Source organism: Sceloporus occidentalis, unplaced genomic scaffold (assembly GCF_023333645.1).
Source record: "Sceloporus occidentalis isolate IW3139 unplaced genomic scaffold, rSceOcc1.0.p SCAF_1, whole genome shotgun sequence".
NCBI lineage: Eukaryota > Metazoa > Chordata > Lepidosauria > Squamata > Phrynosomatidae > Sceloporus > Sceloporus occidentalis.
The window spans coordinates 61678533-61703042 of record NW_028316981.1 but is presented as its reverse complement, the minus strand read 5'-3'; the positions used below and the strand labels follow the sequence as shown (position 1 = coordinate 61703042).

Here is a 24510-nt window from a genome sequence, read left to right as displayed (position 1 = left end):
GAAACAAGGGCAAAGAGGATTTTCCTCATTGGTTTTCCTTCCCATCTGGAGCATGTATGTGTGTGCACTTGTGGAAATGACAGTTTGGAGCATGTGCAAAAAAGTTATTTCCAAGCTATCAAAAAGGGATTTGTCCTCATCTGTCTGAAACCCAAATTCACTTTCTACCCACTTTCTTCCCTAAGTAATGTGCTTTAAAACCCCTTGTTGTGCTCTGATGTGATAATCATTAGTGAATTTGTTTGCTTTTCTGGGATGCCAACACTTTAACCATTTTCGGGATGGAAGCACATAGGTCCCCATGTGAAGAAGTTCACAGATGTACCACCTCTCTCTCCACCAGTTCTTGCTAGTTGCTCTCTGTCTGTATGTTCCTGAAACTATTACTGAATGACAAACCAGCTAACCTCAGCCAAAGTCCATTGGGATCAGGAGTGACTGCCTCTTCAAGTCCCAATGGAGACTTCTTCATAACTCTTTAGTCTGGAAAAAGTAATCTCAAGTAATCTCAATCTAAATTTGATGATAGGTTAAGTGAAATCACAAGTTTTGTGACTACTTCAACTCTGTCATAAGACATTCCCCAATCTCCTATTTCATATAAGATTTCCTATAGAACTAGTTTCCTCCACTTAAGTCATTTATATTGGCCTCAATTTACATCTAGCAATGCAACGAGGAGTCCAGGAATTGACACAAAATTAGATCTATCTGTTAGTTTTCAAAATGTGTGAGAGGAGGAGTCAAGTGGAAAAACTGAGCCATGAATCAAAAAGGAAAGGCGGTCAAACAGATCATCATTATCACCACCACCACCACCTCAGTTTAACTGTCTAGTAAGGTGTTACTGACTAGATGTTTGAGACCAACAATTATTGAGATTCTATTGAAGAATCTAAGTGTCAGTCTGATAGTGTGGGGCATTCCAAATAGTGTCACTTTTTGTGATCTTATCTATGGAAATTTCATTCATAATTATTTTTGGCCTGTCCATTTGGAATTGCTTCCAGAACACCTGTTACCACTGGGATCAAAGCTGTTTTCTTTTCCCAGAGATGCTAAATTTTATTTGTTGGTCTAGAATATTTCATATTTTTCTTCCTCTCTTTGTGCTCAATTCTGCTATCCCCATGGACTGCCACATCTATAATTCAGTTATTATTACAGCATCATCAAATGTACATCCTAGGCCAACTGAACATTGTTAGTACTATAGAGATTATCACACACTGTTATACTGCAATTGCACTGCATTAATACTGTCCTTGTCTGGAGCTTTCACACAGCATTGTACCAATCCTGATGCCATACCATGCTATAACTCATTTGGAAACTGATTTCTCCCATGTGAAATAATATTTTAATACCCCACCCTTTCACAATATGGTTTAGTAACCACTTTGAGTATGAATGTCTCATTCCACTTCATTGCAATATTGGGAGCATAGTGGGTGCAGTTTGAGTGCAAATTTTATTGCTCCTCTAATTCCAGTGGTTTTGCTGGGAGGCCACCAGGAATCCCAAGAGTACCACTATACACATGTTCTTTGTTCTCCAGCATTTTAAAAATATTATTTTATTTCTTTAAAAAAAGCAACAGCACAGTTGTAATGTAATTCTAGTAAGGATTAATGCCTAGAAAACCCACAGGGTTCAGGAAATATTTAAAGAACAAATATATAAAAGTTTAAAGAGTACTATACAAAAGGAAAACCAGGCAACTGTTAATTGCCAGGACAAAGCATAGAAAAAGTGCTTTTGGGAGGGCTGTGGTATGTATTCATCTTTTCAATGTGGACAGGGAGTCAGGGTGGTTCCATAATAGCATCATTACATAATTGTGCAATTGGGTTTTTTTGTATGTTGTGAGTCAGGAAGTGGAGCAAACAGGGTCATGTAAATGGTGTTGTTTTCCATGTACAAGAAAGCAAACACAGACATGAATACCACTGAAATGTAAATACAGTGATGGAGTGAAAGGGTGCATTGCCATTCCACTACCTTTCTGAGTACAGGATAAGCAGTTTTCAAATGAAATGACTTGAAAACTGCTTATCCTGTACTACATAGTGTGATAAGCATCCAATTGTGATGTGTTAGTTGCACTCAGTGGTCTTTTATTTTATTATTTGTGTGTGTGTATCCACCCAGTTTGGAAAAAGTGTGGCTAAGAATTACATGTAAATCTTTCTTGTATGACCATTAGAATACTCTCGGGCAGGATTTCTACTGTTTGTAGTTTTGATCTCGGTTTGGATACATATATACAGAGAGACAGAGAAACAGAGAGGGAGAGAGAAAGAATAAAAGGAGACACAGGAAAAACCTTCAGAAGAATAACCTTAGTTCTCCTTTATTTTGAGGATAATATTAATAGAACTGACTGTATAAAAACTCCAGCACAGCACGAAACATTATAAGTATGTTCCTTTGTTTTCTAAATGATGGGGGAAATTGCTTTGCAAGCAAATTTCCTCTGAAAGGAGGTGAGTAGAAAGAAATCTTCTCTTGTTTTAAAATGCACAACATTGGCAAAAATGCTGCTTTTATAGAAATAATGATGGCAACTTTATGAAAAAGCATATATTCAAAAATAATGCTTGCAAGAGGATAATCTTACAATAAGAAAAATATGTCTATGCTGTGATAAATTGGACTGGAGATTTTCCCTCAATCAAATGGTTTGAGAAAACTATAATTAGTTGCAAATGACATAGCATAATATGAAGGCCATTACTTGTTCCACATAAAATCCAAATCTGATTGCATTCATTTTTAAAAAAATTGTAGTGGGAAATTAGGTTTTAAAAAACAACGTATCTCCATCTTTTCTTCCTTTTATGTGTTTTACATAATGTGGCTTATTATGATCAAAATAAGATAGCTACTAATAGGATAGCTGGACCTCAGCACCTGTTCCTTCCTCCAGTCTTCAGCATGAGGCGGAGGAATCTCAGAATGACAGCACCAACTTGAAACGTATGGGTATATATACTGTCCTAATTTTAATGTATTTAATGGCATAGTTTGTGCAATAGTGGTTAATGCTTAATGTATTATACTTAATGACATCATTAGAGGCTGATCCTTGTAACATCACCAGAGCCTGTTTCCTGCGGTATCTGCAAAAATCATCATTAGGTCTGAAGTTTTGGCCTGGAAATCTCAGGGTCTGATAGTGTCTTGGCCTGGCAAGCCTACTGCAGGAAGAGTCAGATGAAAGCATTCTGCTCCTCCTTCACAGAGGAGGAGAAATAGGAGCAAGGTCATAATACCCTAAAGGCCTCCTATCTGATCCTGGAAGCTAAGCAGGATCAACCTTGTTTAGTACTTAGGTGGGAGATCATCAAAGAATACCAGGTGCTGTAGTCTAGATTTCTGGGAAAGGAACTGGCAAAATCATCATCTATATTCCTTGCCTAAGGAAGCTCGGTAAAATTCACAGGATCACTATATGTTGACAGGCAGCCTGAAGGCACATACACATACATAAGCTACAGACAGGTGGGATTTGCACGTGCTGACTGAAAATACTTTCATCTTCCTACCTTTGTTATGTGTGGATGTGACATAATTAGAAGATGGAGAATAAAATGAAGGATCTGGCACACAGAAACGAGAAAAGCAGAAACTGCTGAGTTGAAAAGGAATGTGCGTAAACAAGTTAAAAGATAAAAAACAACATAATGCAAGGACATGAAACTGAATGTACTAAAACAAGAATGGAATGTGTACAACACAACCTAATGTAAGGGGTACCAGAACATGAACAGAAGGGGAACAACAAGTCAATCGTCAAGAAAAATGGTGCACATATAAAAAAGTATAAAGGAATCTTCAAAACCGTGGTAGTAGTGTGCCAGAATCAGCTGTAACTGACACCCCACCCATTGCTCTTTCAGAGAACTAATATATCTCTGGGAAGAGGCATGTATGTGAGCACTGTATGAATATGTGTATGAATGAGGCTTCTTGATATGTAATTTGTGAAAATAGATATTATAAATGTTAGAATAAATGTAATTTGTTAGAATAATTTGTTAGAATAAATGTTACATACAAAGTGTTTAAAACCAGATCTGGTCTCTTATGTGGCTTACTGAAAGTCCTATAGGTGTGGTACAGACTGCCCCAAAGGGGCGGGTCTGTGGTGCCCCTTTTCGCTCCGGGTTGAGGGTAGGACAGCCTCACCAGCAGCCCTGCGGCCCCAATCCAGAGTTTTTCCGGGCCACGGAAAAGTGGCAAAATGGCCACAGAGAAGTGGCAAAATGCCACTTCTTCATGGCGCAGAAAAGGAGTGTCCTTGGGGCTTCATGACCCCAGACACCCCGGGAGCCGCAGCCATGGCAGAAAGGGCCCACCCGGCCCCTTTCTCCCTGCCGTCATTCCTGCCATCATTCCCGTAAGTGGCCTGGGGTGGCGCGGAGACGTGACCCACGCGCTGTGCCATTTGGACGCAGCGTGTGTGTGACATCATCATGGTGGCCTCCCGTCCACATGTGGGTTGCCATGATGGCACCACCACCACATACTAGGGTTGCGGGGCGTGTGGACGCTCTGCCCCCACACAACCCTAGTATGTGGCCAGGCTGGTGCAAAGAGCCCATCTGGACTGGGCCATAGTCTAATTCTGTATTTACTCACTTCTCTGGATTTAAAGAACAATACCTATATTGGTGACACCTTCCTAAGAAACAAAACTGGTTCCTGGTCAAAGTGCTGGGTAGAAATGCTCAACCCCGTACTTCAGCTTTACCTGGACTTGGGGTTCTGTGGAGGGAACCTTATCTTATCTTTAAAGCAGAAGTGGCCATCTTTGGAAGATCTGGGGATCCATTTTCAGCCCCAGCTCCTTCACTCCCTAGATAGCACTAGTTCTAGAAACAAGCAAAATAAGTGTTTTCCATTTCTGAGGGTTTGGAGAAAAGGTCTGTTTCCACACAAAATTGCTAATCCTGGAGGCTTCCAGTAGAAACAAATATTTTTGGAGGGATTCTCCCCCCCCCACTTCATAGGGGGGGCCCTGCAAAAATGGCTTGAGGCTGCATGTTGTCCTCCCCTGCTTTAAAGGGCCGCTTTACAAACAAACAGTCCCCATTTTCATTTTGGAATGATCTTCATAAATCATGAACTATATTGTTCATGATTTATGAAGATCATTCCAAAATGAAAATAGGGACTGTTTTTCTGTAAAGCAGTCTTTACAGCCGCAAGCCATTTGATGACATGGATAACCTGGCCTATGTGTTCTTTCAAGTGCTATGTCTGCAGACTTCAACTGTTCCAGTTAGGCAGGGACAGTCCCAGTTAATCCTCTGTCATCCCACTTTTTCAGATGCTTTTAAAACACCTCACTTTCCTCCTCTGACTTTCCCCCTTTGTCCTCACCTTGCATCAATTACTGGAAGCCAAGTCCAGTGGGGAGAGGAGACAGTGAATTCTTGCCCTTCCCTATAGACTCAGGCAAAAACAAACTTCTACAGACTCTTTTGTGTTTTCTCCCTCATTAATACTGTTTGCCATCTCGATCACAAGTCCCAGTTTTCATCTGTGAAATGTTTGAGAATATACTATTGCAGTCTTTTGCACAGGGATGTAAGGTGGACCCTTTGTTTTGGGTTGACATATTCCACTTCTTCAAAACTGGGTTGACATATTCCACTTCTTCAAAACTGGGCCCATAATTTGCAGTATATTTATGCAAACTCAGCACAATAATTGTTACATTTTTTCTTCCATTATGTTTCAACCTTCCTACCACTTTTTACAGTTACAATACAAATGATCTGAGAGAACAGGGACAGATTAATGTTTAAAGTGCTGGAAGGTGCAAATCCTTCTTGGCAATGGAATTTTCCAAGGGCCTTTGGGCTGCCACTCCCTCTCATCAAAACGACCTTAACATTCCTTTGCTTCTGGCACTGCACTGCTTACCTTCCATTCCCTCCCCTATCAATCATAGTATGTACTACTCTCTCTTGTTTCTTACACATCTAAATGCATACACTACACTCCCCTTCTCTCATACTTCCTCCTCATTTAATGTGTGTTCTCACAAGATCTTTCTCCTTTGTTTCTTGCGCACTGCTGCTCGCAATACCCACTCTCCCTCCCTATGAACACCTTACACCCTCACAATGTGCCCTTCTTGCCTTTCACATGCTGATACTTACATGGCTTACTCCTCTTCCTCTTGCTCCCTCCCCTCCCCTGTCTAGTATCATTGCAATGCTTCACTCCTTTACTCCCATCTGCCATCTCTTGTGCAGCATACCAGTACTCTCTTTTCCACCTACACCCTCCCTGGTTTCACCTCACACCCTTGCAATGCCATCTTACACTGCCAGTACTCAAACCACTCTCTTTCCCTCTCCTCACACCTGATAGGCAAGAGCAGGCTTCTTTCCTGCAGAACAATTTCACACAATAGTGCTTCCACATTTTGTCTTATATCTCATCTCCTACAAGGGCTGATGACTTACTTTTGGGGAATGAAAAATGAAAGCTTCAGATCTGGGTGAGATGATGGTCGAAATGAGCTCTGGGAAGCATGCCTAGATTCTGGATAAAACCTAGCCAAACCGGGGATATGACAACTATACAATAGCCGTTCTTCCAACCATTTAAAATGCAGACAAAAGATGGATGTGGGCATATCTGCTTTTAACTATCACAAGCAAAACAGCAGAGCCCAGAGCCCTTCCATCTCAGTTGTCTGTCACCTCTGTCTTCATCCTGCAAACAGATATATGTCTTTGCTGTCTTACTTTTTATCTTATTATATTCACTGGTCATACTTGTATCTGAAAATAGTTATTTTTGCCTCTGTCCTAATGATCATAGCAAAGTGGATAGACCTGCCAGAAATCTTTACCGGTGAGTGTGCTTTGCCTTGTGATGTTATCACCCACAGCCTAGATGTAGACAAAAATCTTCTTCTCTCCACTGACAAACCACCACTGTGTTGTCACCAGATTAAAAGGGCAACAGGCAAAGCATGAAATAAAGCAGTGATGCCAGAGAAATGACACATTTAAACTGTCAGATCTATGAGCAATGTGCTATCTTAAAGAATGTATAGAAAGTCACCTTTACACTGGAGGTTGCAAGCACAAGTGCAACAAGAGGTTTTTTGCAAGGGCTGTAAAACTGGCAGATGTGCTACTTTTCACAGTTTTGGAAAATATAATTTTTGGACTACAAATTACAAATTCCCCAGCCAGCCATACCGGCCAGGGAAGGGGGAATGTCTTTGACAGTGGTAGTCCAAAAAGTAACATTTCCAAAGGGCTTTCATTGTGTAGAAGGTTACTACAGTGGCTATACTTCTTGAGGATTAAAGACCCAGATACTGTACAGGGATAAATAACTGAACTGTTGGAGCAGTGTGATCAAGGCTTAAAGGCCATCAGAGGATAAAACAATCCTGTACACAGAAAAAAACAAAGCATTTGAAAAAAGCAAAAAACAGTAAGTGGTATTATGTGGCTTCAGAGCCAGCATAGCATAGTGATTCCAATGTTGGAAATCTATTCTGTAACAAGTCTCAAACTCAGTAATGGAAAACCCCTGGGTGTCCTTGAGCAAATCCACACTCTCTCCACCTCAGAGGAAGACAATAGCAAACCCACTCTGAAAAAAATATTGCCATGAAAACCTAATTAGAGGGTTGTCATAAGTCAGAATGCACATAACAACAATTACAGTTAACAAAACAACAAAAGAATTCAGCAGCACCTAAAAGAAACAACTGTGACTTGCTCTTTGAGAACTAGAGTCCTCTTAGATAAAGGGGCCTAAAGCCTAACTAAGGCACGCTGCGGCACCAATCCGTTTCCTATAAGAAGCTGCTCTGAGCAGCTTATTTGAATGGGCGTCACAGGCACACTCTTTCTGGCCAGTGCCGTTTGGGCGCCGTGCCACACATGCGTCATCATGGCATGCCCCATATGGACGGGTGCACACCAAGATGGTGCCCGGATGATGGCAGAAGGGCTTTGAGCATGTGCACACGCAGCCCTATTTGAACCCTAGTCTGAGCCCAGGTCAGAATAAAGTGCCAGTCTGTATTGGCCCTAAGTCTGTATAGTTTAGACTGCTATATCAAAATAAAAACTACTGGTAGAAGAAAAAAATGACTAATTTTGGATCATATCTGCCATTTCCAAATTGGTAGCTCTGTTAATGTGTGTGGCAGCAGCAAAATGCTTAATAGCTCTTTAAATAGCACATCCCTATCTATGCCTACTCAGCAGTAAGACCTACTGAGTTATTCTCAGGTTAGAGGGTCTATACTTGCAGCCTTGATTACTTTCTTTGCTGCCATGTTCCTATAGGCAACAGTGAACATCACTGAGTATCATTTTTATTCCTAGTTTTCCAAAGGTCTTCAGGAGTTTGTGGATCTTCCCTTTGTTTGTTTTCACTAAATGAGCTACTTGCCAGTTGAGTCTTTGTTCAGTGCTAAAGCATTCTGACTGAACATTTCAAAAAAGCCAGGTATTTCGTATCTCAGTCCTTCAGAGGCAACGTCTAAAAATACCCTGTCAGTACTTCTGTGGCAGTGCACCAATTAGCAGCTCTGCAAGCAAGGTTTTTCATGGTAATGTGGCACAGGTTGCATCTAATGTGCAAAGCAATTGAGAGCTTCTCGCACCTGGTCAAATTCAGGGACTTTTTGCCATTCTCGCACCAATTAGCCGGGCTACTCTGTGATGTTTTCCCTTCAGTATTTATGTCAGATAAAACAGCTGCAAATGGAAAGTGTTCTTCATGTGCTTTTCGAAAATCAACTGCCATGCAGTTTTTTAAATAAAGGAATAAAATGGCAAAAGATAATGTTCAGCTGTTGTAAGCACAATTTTGGAGGGGAGGCTCATCCTGCAGCAGTGGGGTGAGCACCTTCCATGCTCCCTCCTCAAACTATAGGCTACCAGTATCTGCTGAGCTGGAGGTCAAAACAAGATCTTTCAGAGTTTCTCACATCTAGGAAGCCACTCTAAACAAGCCAAGTGATTTCTCCATCTAAGGCAATTCTTGGGGCAGCTGCAGGCCTCTCCAAAGTCTGTTAAACCTTACTGTCTTCTCTCACTGGAACTAGCTGCCCAGGATTTTTGGCAGAGGCCTCTCACATCACCTTCTCACCTGATTCTTGCAAGTCTTTCAAGCAAATGGATGTTCTGAGAGTGGTACAAAATCTACTGAAGAAATAGTATATGGGAAAAGCTTAAATTGCCACCAGCAGGCTGTAATGGTGTCTTTCTGTGTGTGTATCAGGTGGTATGAAGAACCATTCCACCAGCTCTGCAACCTGCTTCCCTCTCCCTTTCCTCTCCATAGCCTTTTCCTTCTTTCTTTTGGCAGTCGAGACACTGGACAATCATGTGGTGTCAGTTCCCTCCTTTCCTTTGTCCCTTCCCACTTGCTATTCCTAAGCAGTCTGTTTTCTTTCATTTTTAACTTCTTTTAAAAAAAACACTAAATAACATTTCCATTTGGGAAAAAAACAATCTGCTGGGTAGGGCATAGGGCAGGAAGGCAGGGTTATGATGGAAGGCAGAAGAAAGAATGCAGTGGTACCAAAAGCACCAGTTGCACTATCAAAGACATATGGCATAATAAAAGCCCCAAGACTGGTATGTTTCTGTTCTCATTAAATAATGTGATTACAGCAAGGTGAGGCTTGAGTGACAAAGTCCTAAGCCTCTTGGAAGGGGCTGCTTTTTACTGATTTTACATAAGCTAGTCCAACATGAGCCTTTTTGCCTGAGGAGTGGGATAAAGATGTGTTGAAATCTATTCCTTTCCCACAGCACTGCTGTACAAATCTAAACCAAAAGGACCTTGAAATGGTAGTACATGCACTGGTAACCTCTCGGTTAGATTTCTGTAATGCGCTCTACATGGGGCTACCTTTGTATCAGGTCCGGAAGCTTCAGTTAGTGCAAAATGCAGCAGCCAGGCTGGTCGCTGGAACATCTAGGGCAGACCATATAACCCTGGTATTAAAATCTCTTCACTGGCTGCCCATTAGCTTCCGGGCCCAATACAAAGTGTCGGTTATTACCTATAAAGCCCTACATGGCTTGGGCCCGAGGTACTTGAAGGAATGCCTTCTCCCACACAATCCGCCCCACACTCTCAGAACATCAGGGAAATTTTTATTAGAATGTCCGAGAGTGAGGTTGTCAACAACTCACAAGAAGTCATACACATCGACAGCACCTACTCTCTGGAATAATCTTCCTGATGAAATCCGAGCTTGCTCCACTTTGGATGCCTTTAAAAAGGCTCTGAAGACACATTTATTCCGACTGGCATATCCGTCTGACTCTTTGTAGTCACTACTCTTGATAGACTTGCACATCATTGACTGAAAAGATTCTTGGCTGTGTGTTTTTATGTATATTGAGATTTGTGGATTTTATATTTTTAATCTGTATGTACCTATATTCTTGTTGTACACCGCTTTGATCATTGGAAAAGCGGTATATAAATAAAGTTTTTTTTTATTATTATTATAAATTGCACACTCTCTATGGCTTCTTTAACCAAAGATAAAAGAGATCATGACATCCAATCCTGACCTACCATATGCAGGGACATTGGGTGGCTATGATGCCAATGGGGCAGTCATTCTCCTCCAGGTTTTAGTCTCAGTTTCAAAAGAGTTGCCCAAGGTACCTAGCCTATTTGGGAGGATGGGGGGCAGAACTGCAGGGATTTCAAGAGAGAAATTCTCTGCCCCACAGACACAAGAGCTGCACACCTCCCTACGAATGGCAGGCATTTTCATTAGGGGGCTTCTTAGTTTGTTCCATGTGCTCAAGAAATCCACTCTTTCAGGAGGCAAAGAAAAGAACAGCAGCTTCCAAACAGTAGTCTAAAAAGTAATACAGTCAGCTCTCCATATCCACAGATTCTTTATCCACAGATTCAGTTATCCACATCTTGAAAATACAGTTGGCCTATGCTACTGTATTGAGCATCCATAGATTTTGGTATCCATAGAGTCCTGGAACCAAAGAGTCCTATGGATAGCAAGAGCCCACTGCATTTTTTAAAAAATATACATTTCAAAAAGCAAACTTTGATTTTGACATTTTATGTAGGGGACCCATTTTACTACACTATTGTATTTAATTAGACTTGAACATCCATGGATTTGGGGGTCCTGCAACAAAAAACCAAATTGATACCAAGGGTCCACTGTATATTCATTGGATGAGGGCCATAGGGACAGATGTGGGGAGTATCAAACTTCCAAGGATGTCAACTTTCTCTCCTTTTCAGATATATGGTAGGGGAGTAGAGTTGTCCAGAACACTGTCTCTCAAACTAGTGTCCTCCTAATGTCTTGGATGTCCTATCAGAGTTGAGGATTCTGAGAACAAAGTCCAACACATCTGCAAGGCTCAAAGTTGAGAAAGGCTGAACCAGACTGTCTCATTACTTTGTCCAACCTGTCAAGTGTGCTGAAAGTAAGAATGGATGAATTGTTATGCAAGGATAAAAACCTTGAAAATAACATTCCAAGATGACACTTCATTTGTTGTTTTCTAATTTTATCATTTATATAATTCATTATAAGGTTTTTTGAAACTGTATTACTCTAGTCGTTCTTCTTGCTGCCAGCGGTAAATTATGTATTTGGAATAATGAAAAAAATGACTCCATCTAATTCATTATACAACAAATATCTCTAAAGTGACATACAAAGCTGACACCTCATTTGTCAGCTTTGACGTACCCAGAATGCGATGGACTAAATGCCATACACCATCCCTTACATATAGGCCCTCATGAAGAACATAAAATGTGATTCAAGCAAATCAAGTATCTACTTGTATAAAAACATGTCCGATTTCTCTCAGGAGCTCAGGTTCTGCCATGTTTGTTAGTCATATGTTTTGTATATGCTTTATAATACAGGACGATAGGTTATTCTGTACTAGATTGTATTAGCTTTTTAAAGCTGGCTAATGAACAGATATGAGAGAAGGAAAAATATGTTTTGAACTGTGAAGGTCAAGTCAAGGAGAATGCTTTGTATGGAGAGGTGCTATCCAGAGGAGCTATCCAGATCAGCCTGAAAGGCTGGCCTGTGGGTAGAGTCAGGGCACAGCGTCCTGATGACACAGGCCCTAACTCTGTCCCAGGATGCTATGATGGTGCACGCCACTCCAGACTGTGTGTGCCATCATGGCGCACCTACAGCACTGTGTCCAGATGACACAGCCCTGAAGGGGTGCCATACAGTCATGCTGCCGTGGCTATGGAACCCTTTGGAGGACGCAAAAAGGCTCTGCTTTTTGCAGCTCCTTTTTGTGCCCTTCAGAGCACAAATCAGGGCTGCGGTGTGAGGTTGCCACAGCCCCAATCTGGCCAGGAAAGGGGGGGGGGCTGCAGGCCGCTCCTTTCGGACAGTCTGTATAGCTTTTTAGAATTTGCTGCCCTTTCATGACACAGTTTACTGCTTGAGGCATGCTAAACAGCAGATTAGGCAGAAAGAGGTACCTACCCATGCAGCCATAAGCAGATACTAGTTGAATCTTGAAGACTTCAGATGTATTCAGATTGTACTGCATTAACATTGCTCCTTCTGATGTCATTTCTATTGCTTTCTTAATGGGGGTGGTGTAGCCACAGTCCAAAAAGGAGATACTCAGGCTGCTGCCCATTGTAGAATTTATGCAGTTTGATAATGCTTTCACTGAAATGATAATGCTTTTACCATCCTATGGAATCCTGGGATTTTCAGTTTCCTATGCCACTAGACCTCTCTGACAAAGAAGGCTATGTATCTGACAAACTTACAAACCCAGAATTCCACAGTACTGAGCCATGGCAGTGAAAATGGTATCAAATTGCATTAATTCTGCAGTGCAGATGCAGCCTTGGTTATCTGCTAAGGATCTGCATGCAATGGAGCATCCTAATGTAGCTGCAGGAATTCAGACTGTTGCCCCAGCCCATGGTCACAACCTCTGCTTACAGATGTGCTTAGACCTTGATATAGAAGGATACATATGGGGAACAGACTCTCCTCCTCAGACATTCCATGATAATATACTTTGGGACTAGGCTGAAAATGATGCCATGAAAGAGATGGGGGTGGGGGTTACAAGCACACTGTCCCCTTGCTTCTGGCATAAATGAGAATGCATAAAGTAGGGCCAAAGAAGGGCTGTAGTTCACAGTCTTTCATCCAAAGACAGAGGGATAGACAAGAGCATCTGAGGCTTTAACTAAACAGAAGGATACATATTGTGTTCATCGGCATACTTAATTTTACATGTTTAAATTCCAAACAATAATCTCTCTTAGTAAAGACAATTATAAAAATACCAGGAACATTAATATAAACTAGTTATTAATCCAATATTAGCACTTTTACATAGTGGTGTCAAAAATTGAAAACAAATTCTTAATCCTGTTGACAAAGTATCTTAGTGTATAATCCCTGTGTAATTAGCTTTATAGGTCTTTCTGAAACCCCTTAAAATTCAAATATTCATTAATGTGCCACTAGACTCTGAGAAGAGATGACATTTCCATCTATTCCGTATTTTTTCCATACATATGCACAAACATATATATTCCATATATTTTCTAGTTGTATCAGATTAGTGAAAAATTGGCAAGAAACTGTATAGTAAACATTTGGAATTTTCAGTGGCCTAACCTAATTATTTGAAATATTGTTATATTATAAATAAATCTAAATAAATCTCACAATCTTATGAAATGGGGAGTGTGTGTGTGTGTGTGTGTGTGTGTGTGTGTGTGTGTGTGAAAGAGACAGAGACACAGAGAGAAAGTTTTAGCTCCCTTCTTGTTTTCTGAACAGCTTTTTTAAAAAATACAAAAACAAAGAGCCTGGGGGAAGGTGCAAGTTGTGTCTGTGAAGGTGATAGGACTAAGACAAGGGCTATTCCTGGGAATTTCAGGGCCCAGGCAGGCTCATATGAAGAGATATGGCCTTTGAGTAGCTCAGACACACTTCAAATGTAGAGTGCACTGCAGTAATCCAAAGACAATGTAACTAGGGAATGTGTCATCATGGCAAATCAGTTATCTCCAGGAACATGGACAGTTAAAGCATTTCTGACACCACATAAACCTGGACCTCCATATTTAAGGCTGAGTCTAGGAGTACACCCAAACTGCAATCCCGTGTCTTCTTGGGAAGTGTAACCCATTCAGCACAGACCAGATCACTATTCCTGATCTACCTTTTGACTGGCACTTGCACCTCTGCCTTGTCTTCAGTTTGTTTGCCCTCATCCAATACATTACTAATGTCAGACATTGGTTTAGAATTTAAAGAGGAGCTCCACAAGCCAGTAGCACCATCTTCTGGGCTTTATCCTACAAGAAATGGGTGGTTCCTGGCAGGCACAATGACGACAGAAAACAATATTTTCTTTGCTGAACCCACTGCCACAGAGTAAACCCTCAAACAGGCTCTAGCCCATGTTCAACAGACTTTCATTGCACTGAGTCTTCTGTCAATGCCACTCATCCCACTCATTTTATTCCCAGGGGCTTGTTTGGCTCCACTATGTGAGAGGAGATGCTCAAGAGCAATTTGTGTCCATTGTTCTGGACGTTGCCTCTATTCCAGAGGTCAATTGAGGCTTCAATAGAACTGCTTATGGAGACAGGAAAACCCCCAAGGTCATCAGAAGCCATCTAGATGCGTCAGCCTCTTGGAGTGGATCATCTTGATCAGTTTCCCACCCCTGCAGAGCTTTTGAGTCTGGAGAATGACCTGTCCAAAACTACAGAAAGTTGTTCCATGCCTAGATACCATCATTCCATCCAGCAGAGAAAGCAAGATGCTAGAGCAGTGGTGGCAAGCTTATGGCATGCATGCCCTCTCTGGCATGCAAAGCCATTTCTGAGGGCATGCAGAGAGATGGGAGGGCAGGGGGAGAATAAGAGCAGGTACGCCCCACCCTCCTGTGCCTTTAGCTGCCTCTCTGGAGACAGCTAAAGGCTCAGGATGGCAGAGTAAAGAAGGGGAACAGGCACACACTTGTTCCTCTTCCCCCGTGGCCCTCTCAGGCCTTCAGCTGTCTCTGGGGAAGTCCCACCCCAGGAAGCCCTGCCCTCAGAAAGTGGAAGTCCTGCTCCTGCAAGTCCCAGGTTTTCCTGCCCCCCCCCCCCCCCCCCCCGGCACCAGGTAACACCTGGTGCTAGAATGCCTTTGAATTCGGGCACTCTGTCTCTAAAAGGATCACCATCACTGTGCTAGAGTGTGGCAGGAAGTATGTGTTGGACCAGATGCCATTTGAGTTAGATCCATGGATGCTGTGATATGGCCACAAAGTGCTGAGACACTCCCAGCATGGCTGCCTCAACATGCACACTGAAATCCTTTCAGCTAACAACCATCAAATAGACACATACAGACTCAGTGTCTGATGGGGATGGAATCACAATGTACATACAAATATATAATATCAGATTTTGGGAGTGTTTGCAAAAGGTGGTAAGGGTGAACTCTCTGGTGTTACGCCCAATAAGGAGCTATGAACACAGCTCATCTACATTTTTTCTTAAAGGTAATAACAGGCATGAATGAGGAAGAGATTTTACTAGAGGGGCTGCAGAATTCTCCAAGCTACCCTTTTAAAATGCCTCCCACCTTATATAGCTAGAAATGTTAGTGGGTTTTTTAAAAAAAAATTCCCATAAATCTTGGCCATCTCCTCTGTTTTAACCCCTTCCAAAAAGCAAATCTGTGGAATTTGCAACAATTTGTTTATACCTCTCCAGTACCATAGAAACACCACCTTTTCGGCACCTGGAACACCTTTTCTTCCATGTATTTGAGCCCTGCATGAACACTTATCAGCTAATTTTCTTGCCTATTAAACACCAGGGATACTTTTTAGTATTATTATCCTGATTTTTACTATTACATTTCTTTTATTTCACTCCAGGAAGAATGGAAGTAAAGAAAATAGTCACATCCAATGTAACTATAACTGCAGCTGTAGTTTTAGGTAGCACTATTACACCAAACAAGACTGCACGATATATACCAAGGTGGTATGTATTAAATTAAAGCAGTGAATCACTGCATGGAGACAAAGCCTAAAGGAGTAACACTGAAAATGATCAAAGGGTATCATTTTGCAACATGGTTTTTATACTGAAAACAGAACACTTAACAATGCTTTGAATGACAAGAGGCACTTGAGCACTCTGTAGGCTGGAATATACACTTTTAAACCCTGTATATGACGAAGAAAAGAACAGGTTTATTTGAAGATCAGACAATGTCTAGCATTTTAAAATCATATTATTCTTTCATAAGAAACAAATGTAAAAGCCATCCAGAAATTCAGCACAGTACAGTCTAGTGGCTTCCTTACCTGCAGAAGCCTCGGTTATCATATGCCATATGATTACCACCATCAAATGGTGGCTTATTCTTGACCTTTTTATTATTGTTGTTATTTCTTCCTTTAAAACCAAAGTAAGCTGCTTGCATGTTTTCCAGTTCTTCACTCCTGAGCTGGTACCACAGCTGCATATCCCTGTTGAAACAGACACTGGTTTTAATTGGCAGCATGCATTCAGTGAAAATTTATCCATATATGACTGTAAACGTTTAAACATTTGACCCTAAAATTAGAAATGCACCTTCCCGCTCCATCCCATCTCTTCTATGTGATGCCAGCATTTGGTAATAAAGGTACAATAAAAACATGGAAGTCTAAATGGCATCCTTTTCACTGGTCACTGAGGAAGATTGTTAGTTGAAATCCATGTGACTTCTTTCTTTTCTTTTTTTATATTATTAAAAATAATCTTTACATATATGTACATACACAAAAATTGTAGCTTAATCACTTGGAGGACCGCCTCTCTCTTCGTACAGTCTGCCCCGCACACTCAGATCAACCGGGAAGCAATTATTAAGAGTTCCGGAGGTCAGATTAGTTACTACCACCAGGAGGGCCTTCTCTATCTCGGCCCCCAATCTCTGGAACTCGCTTCCCGATGAGCTCCGCTCGGCCACCTCACTGAACCAATTTAAGAAGGGGTTAAAAACATACCTCTTCGAGCAGGCATACCCCTGACTCCTGACTCCTGATGTGCTCCCCCCCTCGTCAACACTGTTGAGCTGGCACGAGATGTGGTTTTATTGCTGTAGTTGGTGTTCTGATGTTTTATATGATGTTTTGTATTTTGATGGTTTTAGATTGTATTTGCACATGTTGTTAACTGCTTTGATTTTTAGAAAAGCGGTATATAAATAAAATTTTTATTTATTATTATTATTTATGCTCTCATGTTCATCTCATAACCCCCCCCATTCCAAAAACAAATCCCCCCTTTACATACTCTTATTCCATATAGAAAGCTTCTACATATTCAAAAGTCAAAAGTAAAAAAAAAAAAAATTAACATCCGGTACCACCTCCCTCTATGATACCTTATTGAGAGGTTATTTTATTTCCAGCAATTCTGGGTTGCATTCCCCGGTCCATGCTCAATATTCTCGACTTCATCTCTCTACAAAGTTTACTTACATTTTGATGTTTTTATTGTACAAGCCTATGTATTAATTATTCATAGTATGTCTTATAGCCCTTTAAATTTCCACTTTTAATGGAATTGTCAAATTCTTATACCTTCCCTTTTCGTGTTACCTCAAGAAGACCTTATTCCAATTATGCTTTAGCCTATATCATTCTTAAGCATAGGAGTATGAGCAGGGTGTGGGGTGAGGCAGCCAGGAGATGTGAAATCTTTTTCATTTTCTAGATCTATATGTCATATACTGCTTCAACTTTAGATTTTTATATCCCAGTTATTCTTATACTTCTATATTAGAACCATCGTTTTTCACAAAAGTTTATCAGTGGTTTCCATATATTCTCTATATTACTTTCATATTCATCTGTATCTCTTAACCTCATTGTAATCATATCCATCTCAATTGCATCCATTGCCTTTATCAATGCTGCCTTGAATAGTGGTGGAGTTTCTTCCTTTGGTAGTTTTTAAACAGAGGCTGGATGGCCACCTGTCAGGAGTGCTTTGATTGTGTTTTCCTGTATGGCAGGGGGTTGGACTGGATGATTCTTGTGGTCTCTTTCAACTTTGTGAGTCTTTAATTCTATAATTCTATGTTATAAACCTCTACATATATACATCTATGCTTTACACTTATATCCTGACTCTCTTTGCTTACCCTTTTCACATATGCCTTGAATGAAGGAAAGAGCACTATACCTACTGATCCTGTTCTTGCCCATCACACAGCCTCCTGATGTTTAGAATAAAGTGTGTTTGCAATTTGGGAGGAGGGACAGTGGACACAAGACTGGATTCATGAACAAACCATGTGAACTACATCTTAAGGGTGCAGATTATGAATCCTCAATTTAAAAACAAGTCAAAATACAAAAGAATTGGTAAAAATAATAGATTTTTTTTGTAATGCTATGGGGCCCTTTAAACTTAACCATGTTTAAGGCCTCAGTATGTCTTAATCTGGCTCTGTGTGCAAACAGTCTTGTGCTGGAAGTAGGAACAGTGAATACATTCCTGGGGCCACATTATAGTGCAATAAGTCCACTTTAATTCCATGGATGTATCCCATATAATCCTGGGATTTGGAGCTTCGAATTCTCAGCCAGAAACTCAGGTTTCTAGAGGCTGCAGCCATGACAGATTCTTAGTGGTAACATTTTGTGAAAAGGCCCCTAATTTCTCCCATACATGAGTACTGGATCAATCCATGGACCTATCTAATTCAGCAACTTTTTCAGAGTTCAAATGGGAGAACAGCTTAACCCTTATAAACTTGGCTTATAAACTTGCCATTTTAAAAATAAAAAGACAACTAGAATCAACAACCATACAACAATCAAAATGAACAAATAATAATAATAAAAAAGAATAAATAAAAGTTCCTTTCTCCCCAGTGTTGGTTTTTCCCCCTGTATCTCTTCTGTTCTTCAAAACCATAATTGTACTGTTTCTTAACCTCTGAAAATGTCATTTTAATATCTTTTCAGATATCTGTGAGATATTTTATGTCCATTTCATAATGTATAAAAAGTGTAATATTTTGTAGAATCATAGTGATCAACCTTTCACTTGGGTCAAATTTGTTCTCAAAAACCCAACTATTCACCAATATTTTCCAAGTCTGATTAAATAACCCCATTCATTTTCCAAAAGCCTTGATATACGTTTCCGATCATTTCTATGTTGATTCAATATGTTTTCACTTAGTAAATAGTTAGTCTGTCCATTTCATACATGTAATATAATGTAAACATCATCTTTAAATCTTATCTTTTGATGGGGATTTTTGTGTTTTTCATTTTTGTGCATAGCATATTCTTGCTGAAGTTATCATGTACCACTCAATTTTGCAATATTTTTTCTCATTATGGGTACCAGAAACGTCTAACATATACAAACTGTACATTTATGGTATTATTGGGAAGTTGATACTCACTGTGTTAGCAAGTGTGTTATGTACTTTTTTCCAGAATTTAGTCGCCTTATTACATTACAGCAAAGACTCCTACCATATACGGAACATGAAATCCCAGAGGGGCAAGCTGGATTCAGGAAAGGAAGAGACACTAGGGATCACAGTGCAAACATACAATGGTCAATGGAGCACACTAGAATCCCAGGAAAAAACTGCATGTGTTTTATTGATTACAGCAAAGCCTTTGACTGTATAGATCATGAAAAACTATGGTTTGTGCTAAGAGCAATGGAAGTGCCACATCTGATAGTCTAGTATGTAACCTATATTCAGGACAAGAGGCAGAACATAGAGAAACAGAATGGTTTCCAATTAGCAAAAAGGTCAGGTACAACTGCATACTATCACCCTATCTATTCAGCTTGTATAAAGAAAACATCATACACAGAGCAAGCTTAGATTCAGGAAGGAGTGAAGATTGGAATAAGGAACATTAACAACCTAAGATACCAAAAACAGCCTAACCCCTAAGATACCAAGATGACACAATGCTACTAGCAGAAGCAAGCAAAGACCTGGAGCAGAAACAAAGAAAGACCTAGAACAATTACTTAACAAAGTCATGGAAGAAAGGGCCATGGTCAGATTAATGTCAAACATTGGAAAAAGAAAAAAAATGACCATAGAAAATCTACAAGAATTCAGTTTAGACAATGAGAAAACTGAAATAAAGTGTTCAGATACCTTAGCTCAAATATTGATCAGAATAGATACTGCAGTCAAGAAATCAGAAGAAGATTGGGATCGGGAAATGCAGCTATTAAAGAACTGGACAAGATCCTGAAGTGTAAAGACATGATTCTGAACACAAAGTGAGGATCATCCAAGCTGTTGTATTCCCCATCATCATGGATGGATGTGAGACCTGGACAGTGAAAAAAGCTGATAGGAAGAAAATAAACACATTTGAAATGTGGTGATAGAGAAGAGTGCTGAGGATACCATAGATGGCTAAGAAGACAAACAAATGGGTTATAGAACTGATCAAGCCTAAACTTTCTTCTGGAAGCCATGATGACTAAATTGAGGCTGCCATACTTTGGCTATATCATGAGGAAAATGAATAATTAGAAAAGAAAATGATCCTAGGAAAGGTGGAATGCAGTAGATGGTTAGACTCGGTCAGGGAAGGCATGCATAGCCAGCATGCCATAATGGTTTGAGCAATGGGCTTAGATTCTGGAGACCAAGGTTTGAATCCCTACTTGGGCAAGGAAACCTGCTTTGGGTGACACCTTGGGTGAGTCAAACTCTCTCAGCCCCAGAAAGTCCTATGAAAATCATGGTCCCAATGAGTCAGAAACAACTTGAAGGCACACAACAACAAGAACAACAACAAATTTTAATTTTCAAACACTTTTTTATAATACTTTTAATAGTAACTCCATAACTCCAGCATATTTTCCAAACAATCAATTTCAAAGCAAAACAATATTTAGGGAGTATTATTATTATTTTAGCATTGATATACATGCTAACCTCAGCCTACCAGCTCCAGATATACCAGACTACAACTCCTATTATAACTAGGCTTTATAACTAGTGGTGGCTGAACATGTTGGGAATTGTAGTCCAACCACAACCGATTGTTTTTAAATTGATTTGTATTTGCTATGAGACTTTTATTGAATTGTGTAATATTGCTGATGTAACTGTTGATATACTGTATTGCTTGATTATTGTACTGTTTTGTATTGTACTGTATTGTATTGTGAACCACTTTGATCAGACGGAAAAGCGGTATACAAATAAAATTTTTATTTATTATTTATTATACCAGGAACATGCCAAATTGGGCAAGTCTATGCCAATCCCTGCCCACAAATGCAATTCTTCATATATAGGAAGGTTGTCAGGGAAGGACACTTGAAGCAAAAGGGGGAGGAAATCTTACGATGGCGAACAGATTGTGGCATTAGTATCTGATGTACTGAATGCTTATAAAAATGGCTATTTGGAATTCAGGGAAGCCTAACATCACTCGCAGGACATGTAAAAGCAAAACACAGGTGTCAAAAAGTATGGCAGTTTTATAGTATGGTACATCTAATATTTTAGCTGAGAAATAGTCTAATCTCCCTGGCCTGCTTGCCTGAATAACACTTCAACCCATCTGTCCCTCTGTCACTGCTGTTACCAGCTGAAAAATGGTTTCAGTTGCTTTCATGGCTTTTTCTTTCATCTGTGTTAAGATATTAATTTTGTCGAGTCAGGGCCTTCCCTTAAGCACTGTGCTTCTTGAAGTGGAAAATCCAGATGAGGTTCTCACATGACAGTGCTAGTACAAGTATTAGCAGATCTTAACACTGATTAACTACCCCTTAGTCCACAAGGTTGACTTTTTAATAAAAGGGCAGAGTTTCCTTTTCCAAATGACTGAGACAGACAAGAAAATTAAAATCCTGCTGGTATTGCTATAAAAGATGGTTTTATAGAAATCCTTTGGGGTAGGAAGAGCCATGGAACAGAGGAATTGGTGCTTCCTTTGTCCAGTTGTATTTATGCCAACAGGGAAAATTCATTGGGATACCCCTTCCTCCCATTTTTCAGGCGATTTGTAAAAGAAAGACCCCCTTTTTCTTTTGAATAGGCAAATCATAATTCCTGCACCCATCTATTTAGGAAAAATGGGGTTTGGGATCTTGTCAATCCCAAGCCTCTCCCAGCATGCCCATGAATCTCTTCTTCTTGCCCTTCCTGACGCTGACGCTCTGATGTTGGAGAAGCATGGCCTGTGCAGCCTTTTGCAGTCTTGTGAAAATGGCTCTCTGACTTGGGGAGACAGCAAGGCTCAGCAATGGTAAGACCTTTCTTTCTCCATCATGGCCCATGGGATGCTCTTCCCTGGACTGCTAGAGGTTAGCACTCAAATGTGCTGAAGTTGTAGAACTCATTCCACAGGCACCCTGCTCTGTTCAAGTGCAAAGTCTGGTTGTAAAGGAAGGAGTTTATTACACTCACTTTAGTCTTGCCCGCAATCACATTATTTAAAGAGAATGGAAACATATCAGTTTCAGAGTATTTATTATCATACGTCTCTTAAACAGTGCCACTGGGGGTTTCTGTGCCATCAACAATCCCGTGCTCTCTTCCACTTTCTCCCTTAACCCCACCTTCCTGCCATATGCCCTACCTAGCATGTGTTTGGTTATTTTAATTTTTATTTATAACACAATTCCAGAGTTATGGGAATGTGATTTAGTAAAAAGAGGAGGAGGAGAAGGAGGAGCAGGAAAGGTAGGGGGAAGAGAAAAAAGGCTACTTGAGAATAACAAGAGAAAAGGGGGAAAGTAGGAGATTGACACCATGATACAGTTCAATATCTGGACCACCATGAGAACAATTTATTGCACATGTGGAGTAATGAGATGGCAGCTTATTGACTGGTTATTGAAAGCTTTTCCCATCAATACAAAGATATGGTCTAATAATGCTTCAGAGGCATAGCAACAGCAGGTCAGAGACAATTTCATCCAATAGGTATTGCCAAAGACACTAATCTCTTGCTAAAATTGTGGTTTAATGCACATGATAAAGTCCAAAGAACTAAAGTGGAAATTAATATCCTAGAAAAACTATTGTTGCACTCATTTTGAGCTGGTGGGTCAGTACTGAGTTGTAGCAACAGCACTACCATTCTATATAGGGAGAAGGAGAAAGGGAGATGTGGAGGGGGAGAGTGACAGTCCCCAAATATATGGGTTAAAGGTTGAAAGCCACTGCTCTAGAAGGAGACATCTTGAGATGACATGTATTCTTAGATCCAACTGTCTGTCTATCTCAGACTTGTGGAATAATGCTAATATAACTGATTCTGACAGAAGACCAGGACTTGATAGATCCTAAAAACTACAGGCCTATTTCCTTATTGAATAATGGCTATAAGATAGTTTACACTAGTTCTTGAAGAAAGATTGGAGGTGGTTCTACAAGACTTGATAAAGGAGGACAATGTAGATTCCTCCCCAGGAAAGATTTGAGGGAAAATTAAAAAATGTGCATTAGATATTACAGGTACAGTGTATTTGGAAGGTCATAATCAGGAGGCAGCTTGGACTTTTCTGGATGCAGAAAAGGTTTTGAATAATGTACATTGCAGTTTTATGATGGTTGTTTTAGAAAATATGGATTTGGGGGAAAATTTATTACATGGATAGAAGTCATCTATGGCTCAGAACAGATGGGCAGAAAAAAGTGGTTCAATCCTGCATTTTCCCAAAGTGGGTTGAAACCCCTCTGCCCACATGGCCATCTCCCAAGGTGGGCCAAATGTGCAAAGCCTGACTGCACAGTCCAGCATCAAACCACACTAGTGGGCAATTTTTTTTTGTTGCCTCTCCACCATACAGTCACACAAACAGACTGCAAGGGACCCCCAAGTACCTCCCATGTCTGCCCAGATGCCATCCCATTAGATAGCTGCCCCTTTGCCCATCCACACAGTCACACATGCAATGCTTCATCTGTTCATGGCATTGGTGTATCATTATGCTAGTGATACATTGACAAAACACAATCATGGAGGCCCCCTACTTCATGGCCCCTTCACCCCATGCCCACCTGTTGGACTTTCTGGTTTGTGTATATTGTAATTATCCATTGGAGTTGTCACACATTAATTTCTTTGCTTTGCAGCAGCCCTGCACATATATCAAGGTGTTTATATGCAGGGACGAATATGCAGTTCTTCTGCATCAAGTTGAACTATCATGGGTTCTATTTGTTCCAGTGTTTAGTCCCAGAGCACAGCTTTGTTCCGACGTCTGCCCATTTTGGAGGGGTGCATCATATAAATGTCCTACCTTCAAAGCAGAAGCCACTTTATTTTGCCCATCTGTTCCTCCCTTTAGATACACAGAAAGCCCATTTTTTTTATCAATGGAGGCATAACTAAACCAAATGATATTCAAATGGGAACCAGACAGCATTACCACTCTCCCCTTTGCTTTTCACACTGACATTAGAAATTGTGAATAATG

At 40.4% G+C, this 24510-nt stretch overlaps 1 protein-coding gene across 1 annotated transcript in view; it reads right to left on the bottom strand.

Moving 5' to 3' along the window:
- The window catches only part of LOC149321474 (uncharacterized), a 127004-nt gene that overhangs the window by 8713 nt on the left and 93781 nt on the right, over nucleotides 1-24510 (bottom strand). The window contains exon 5 of the mRNA XM_089513267.1: nucleotides 16386-16550. Within this exon, the coding sequence (XP_089369393.1) occupies nucleotides 16386-16550 (165 nt within the window). The remainder of the gene's footprint in view (nucleotides 1-16385; nucleotides 16551-24510) is intronic.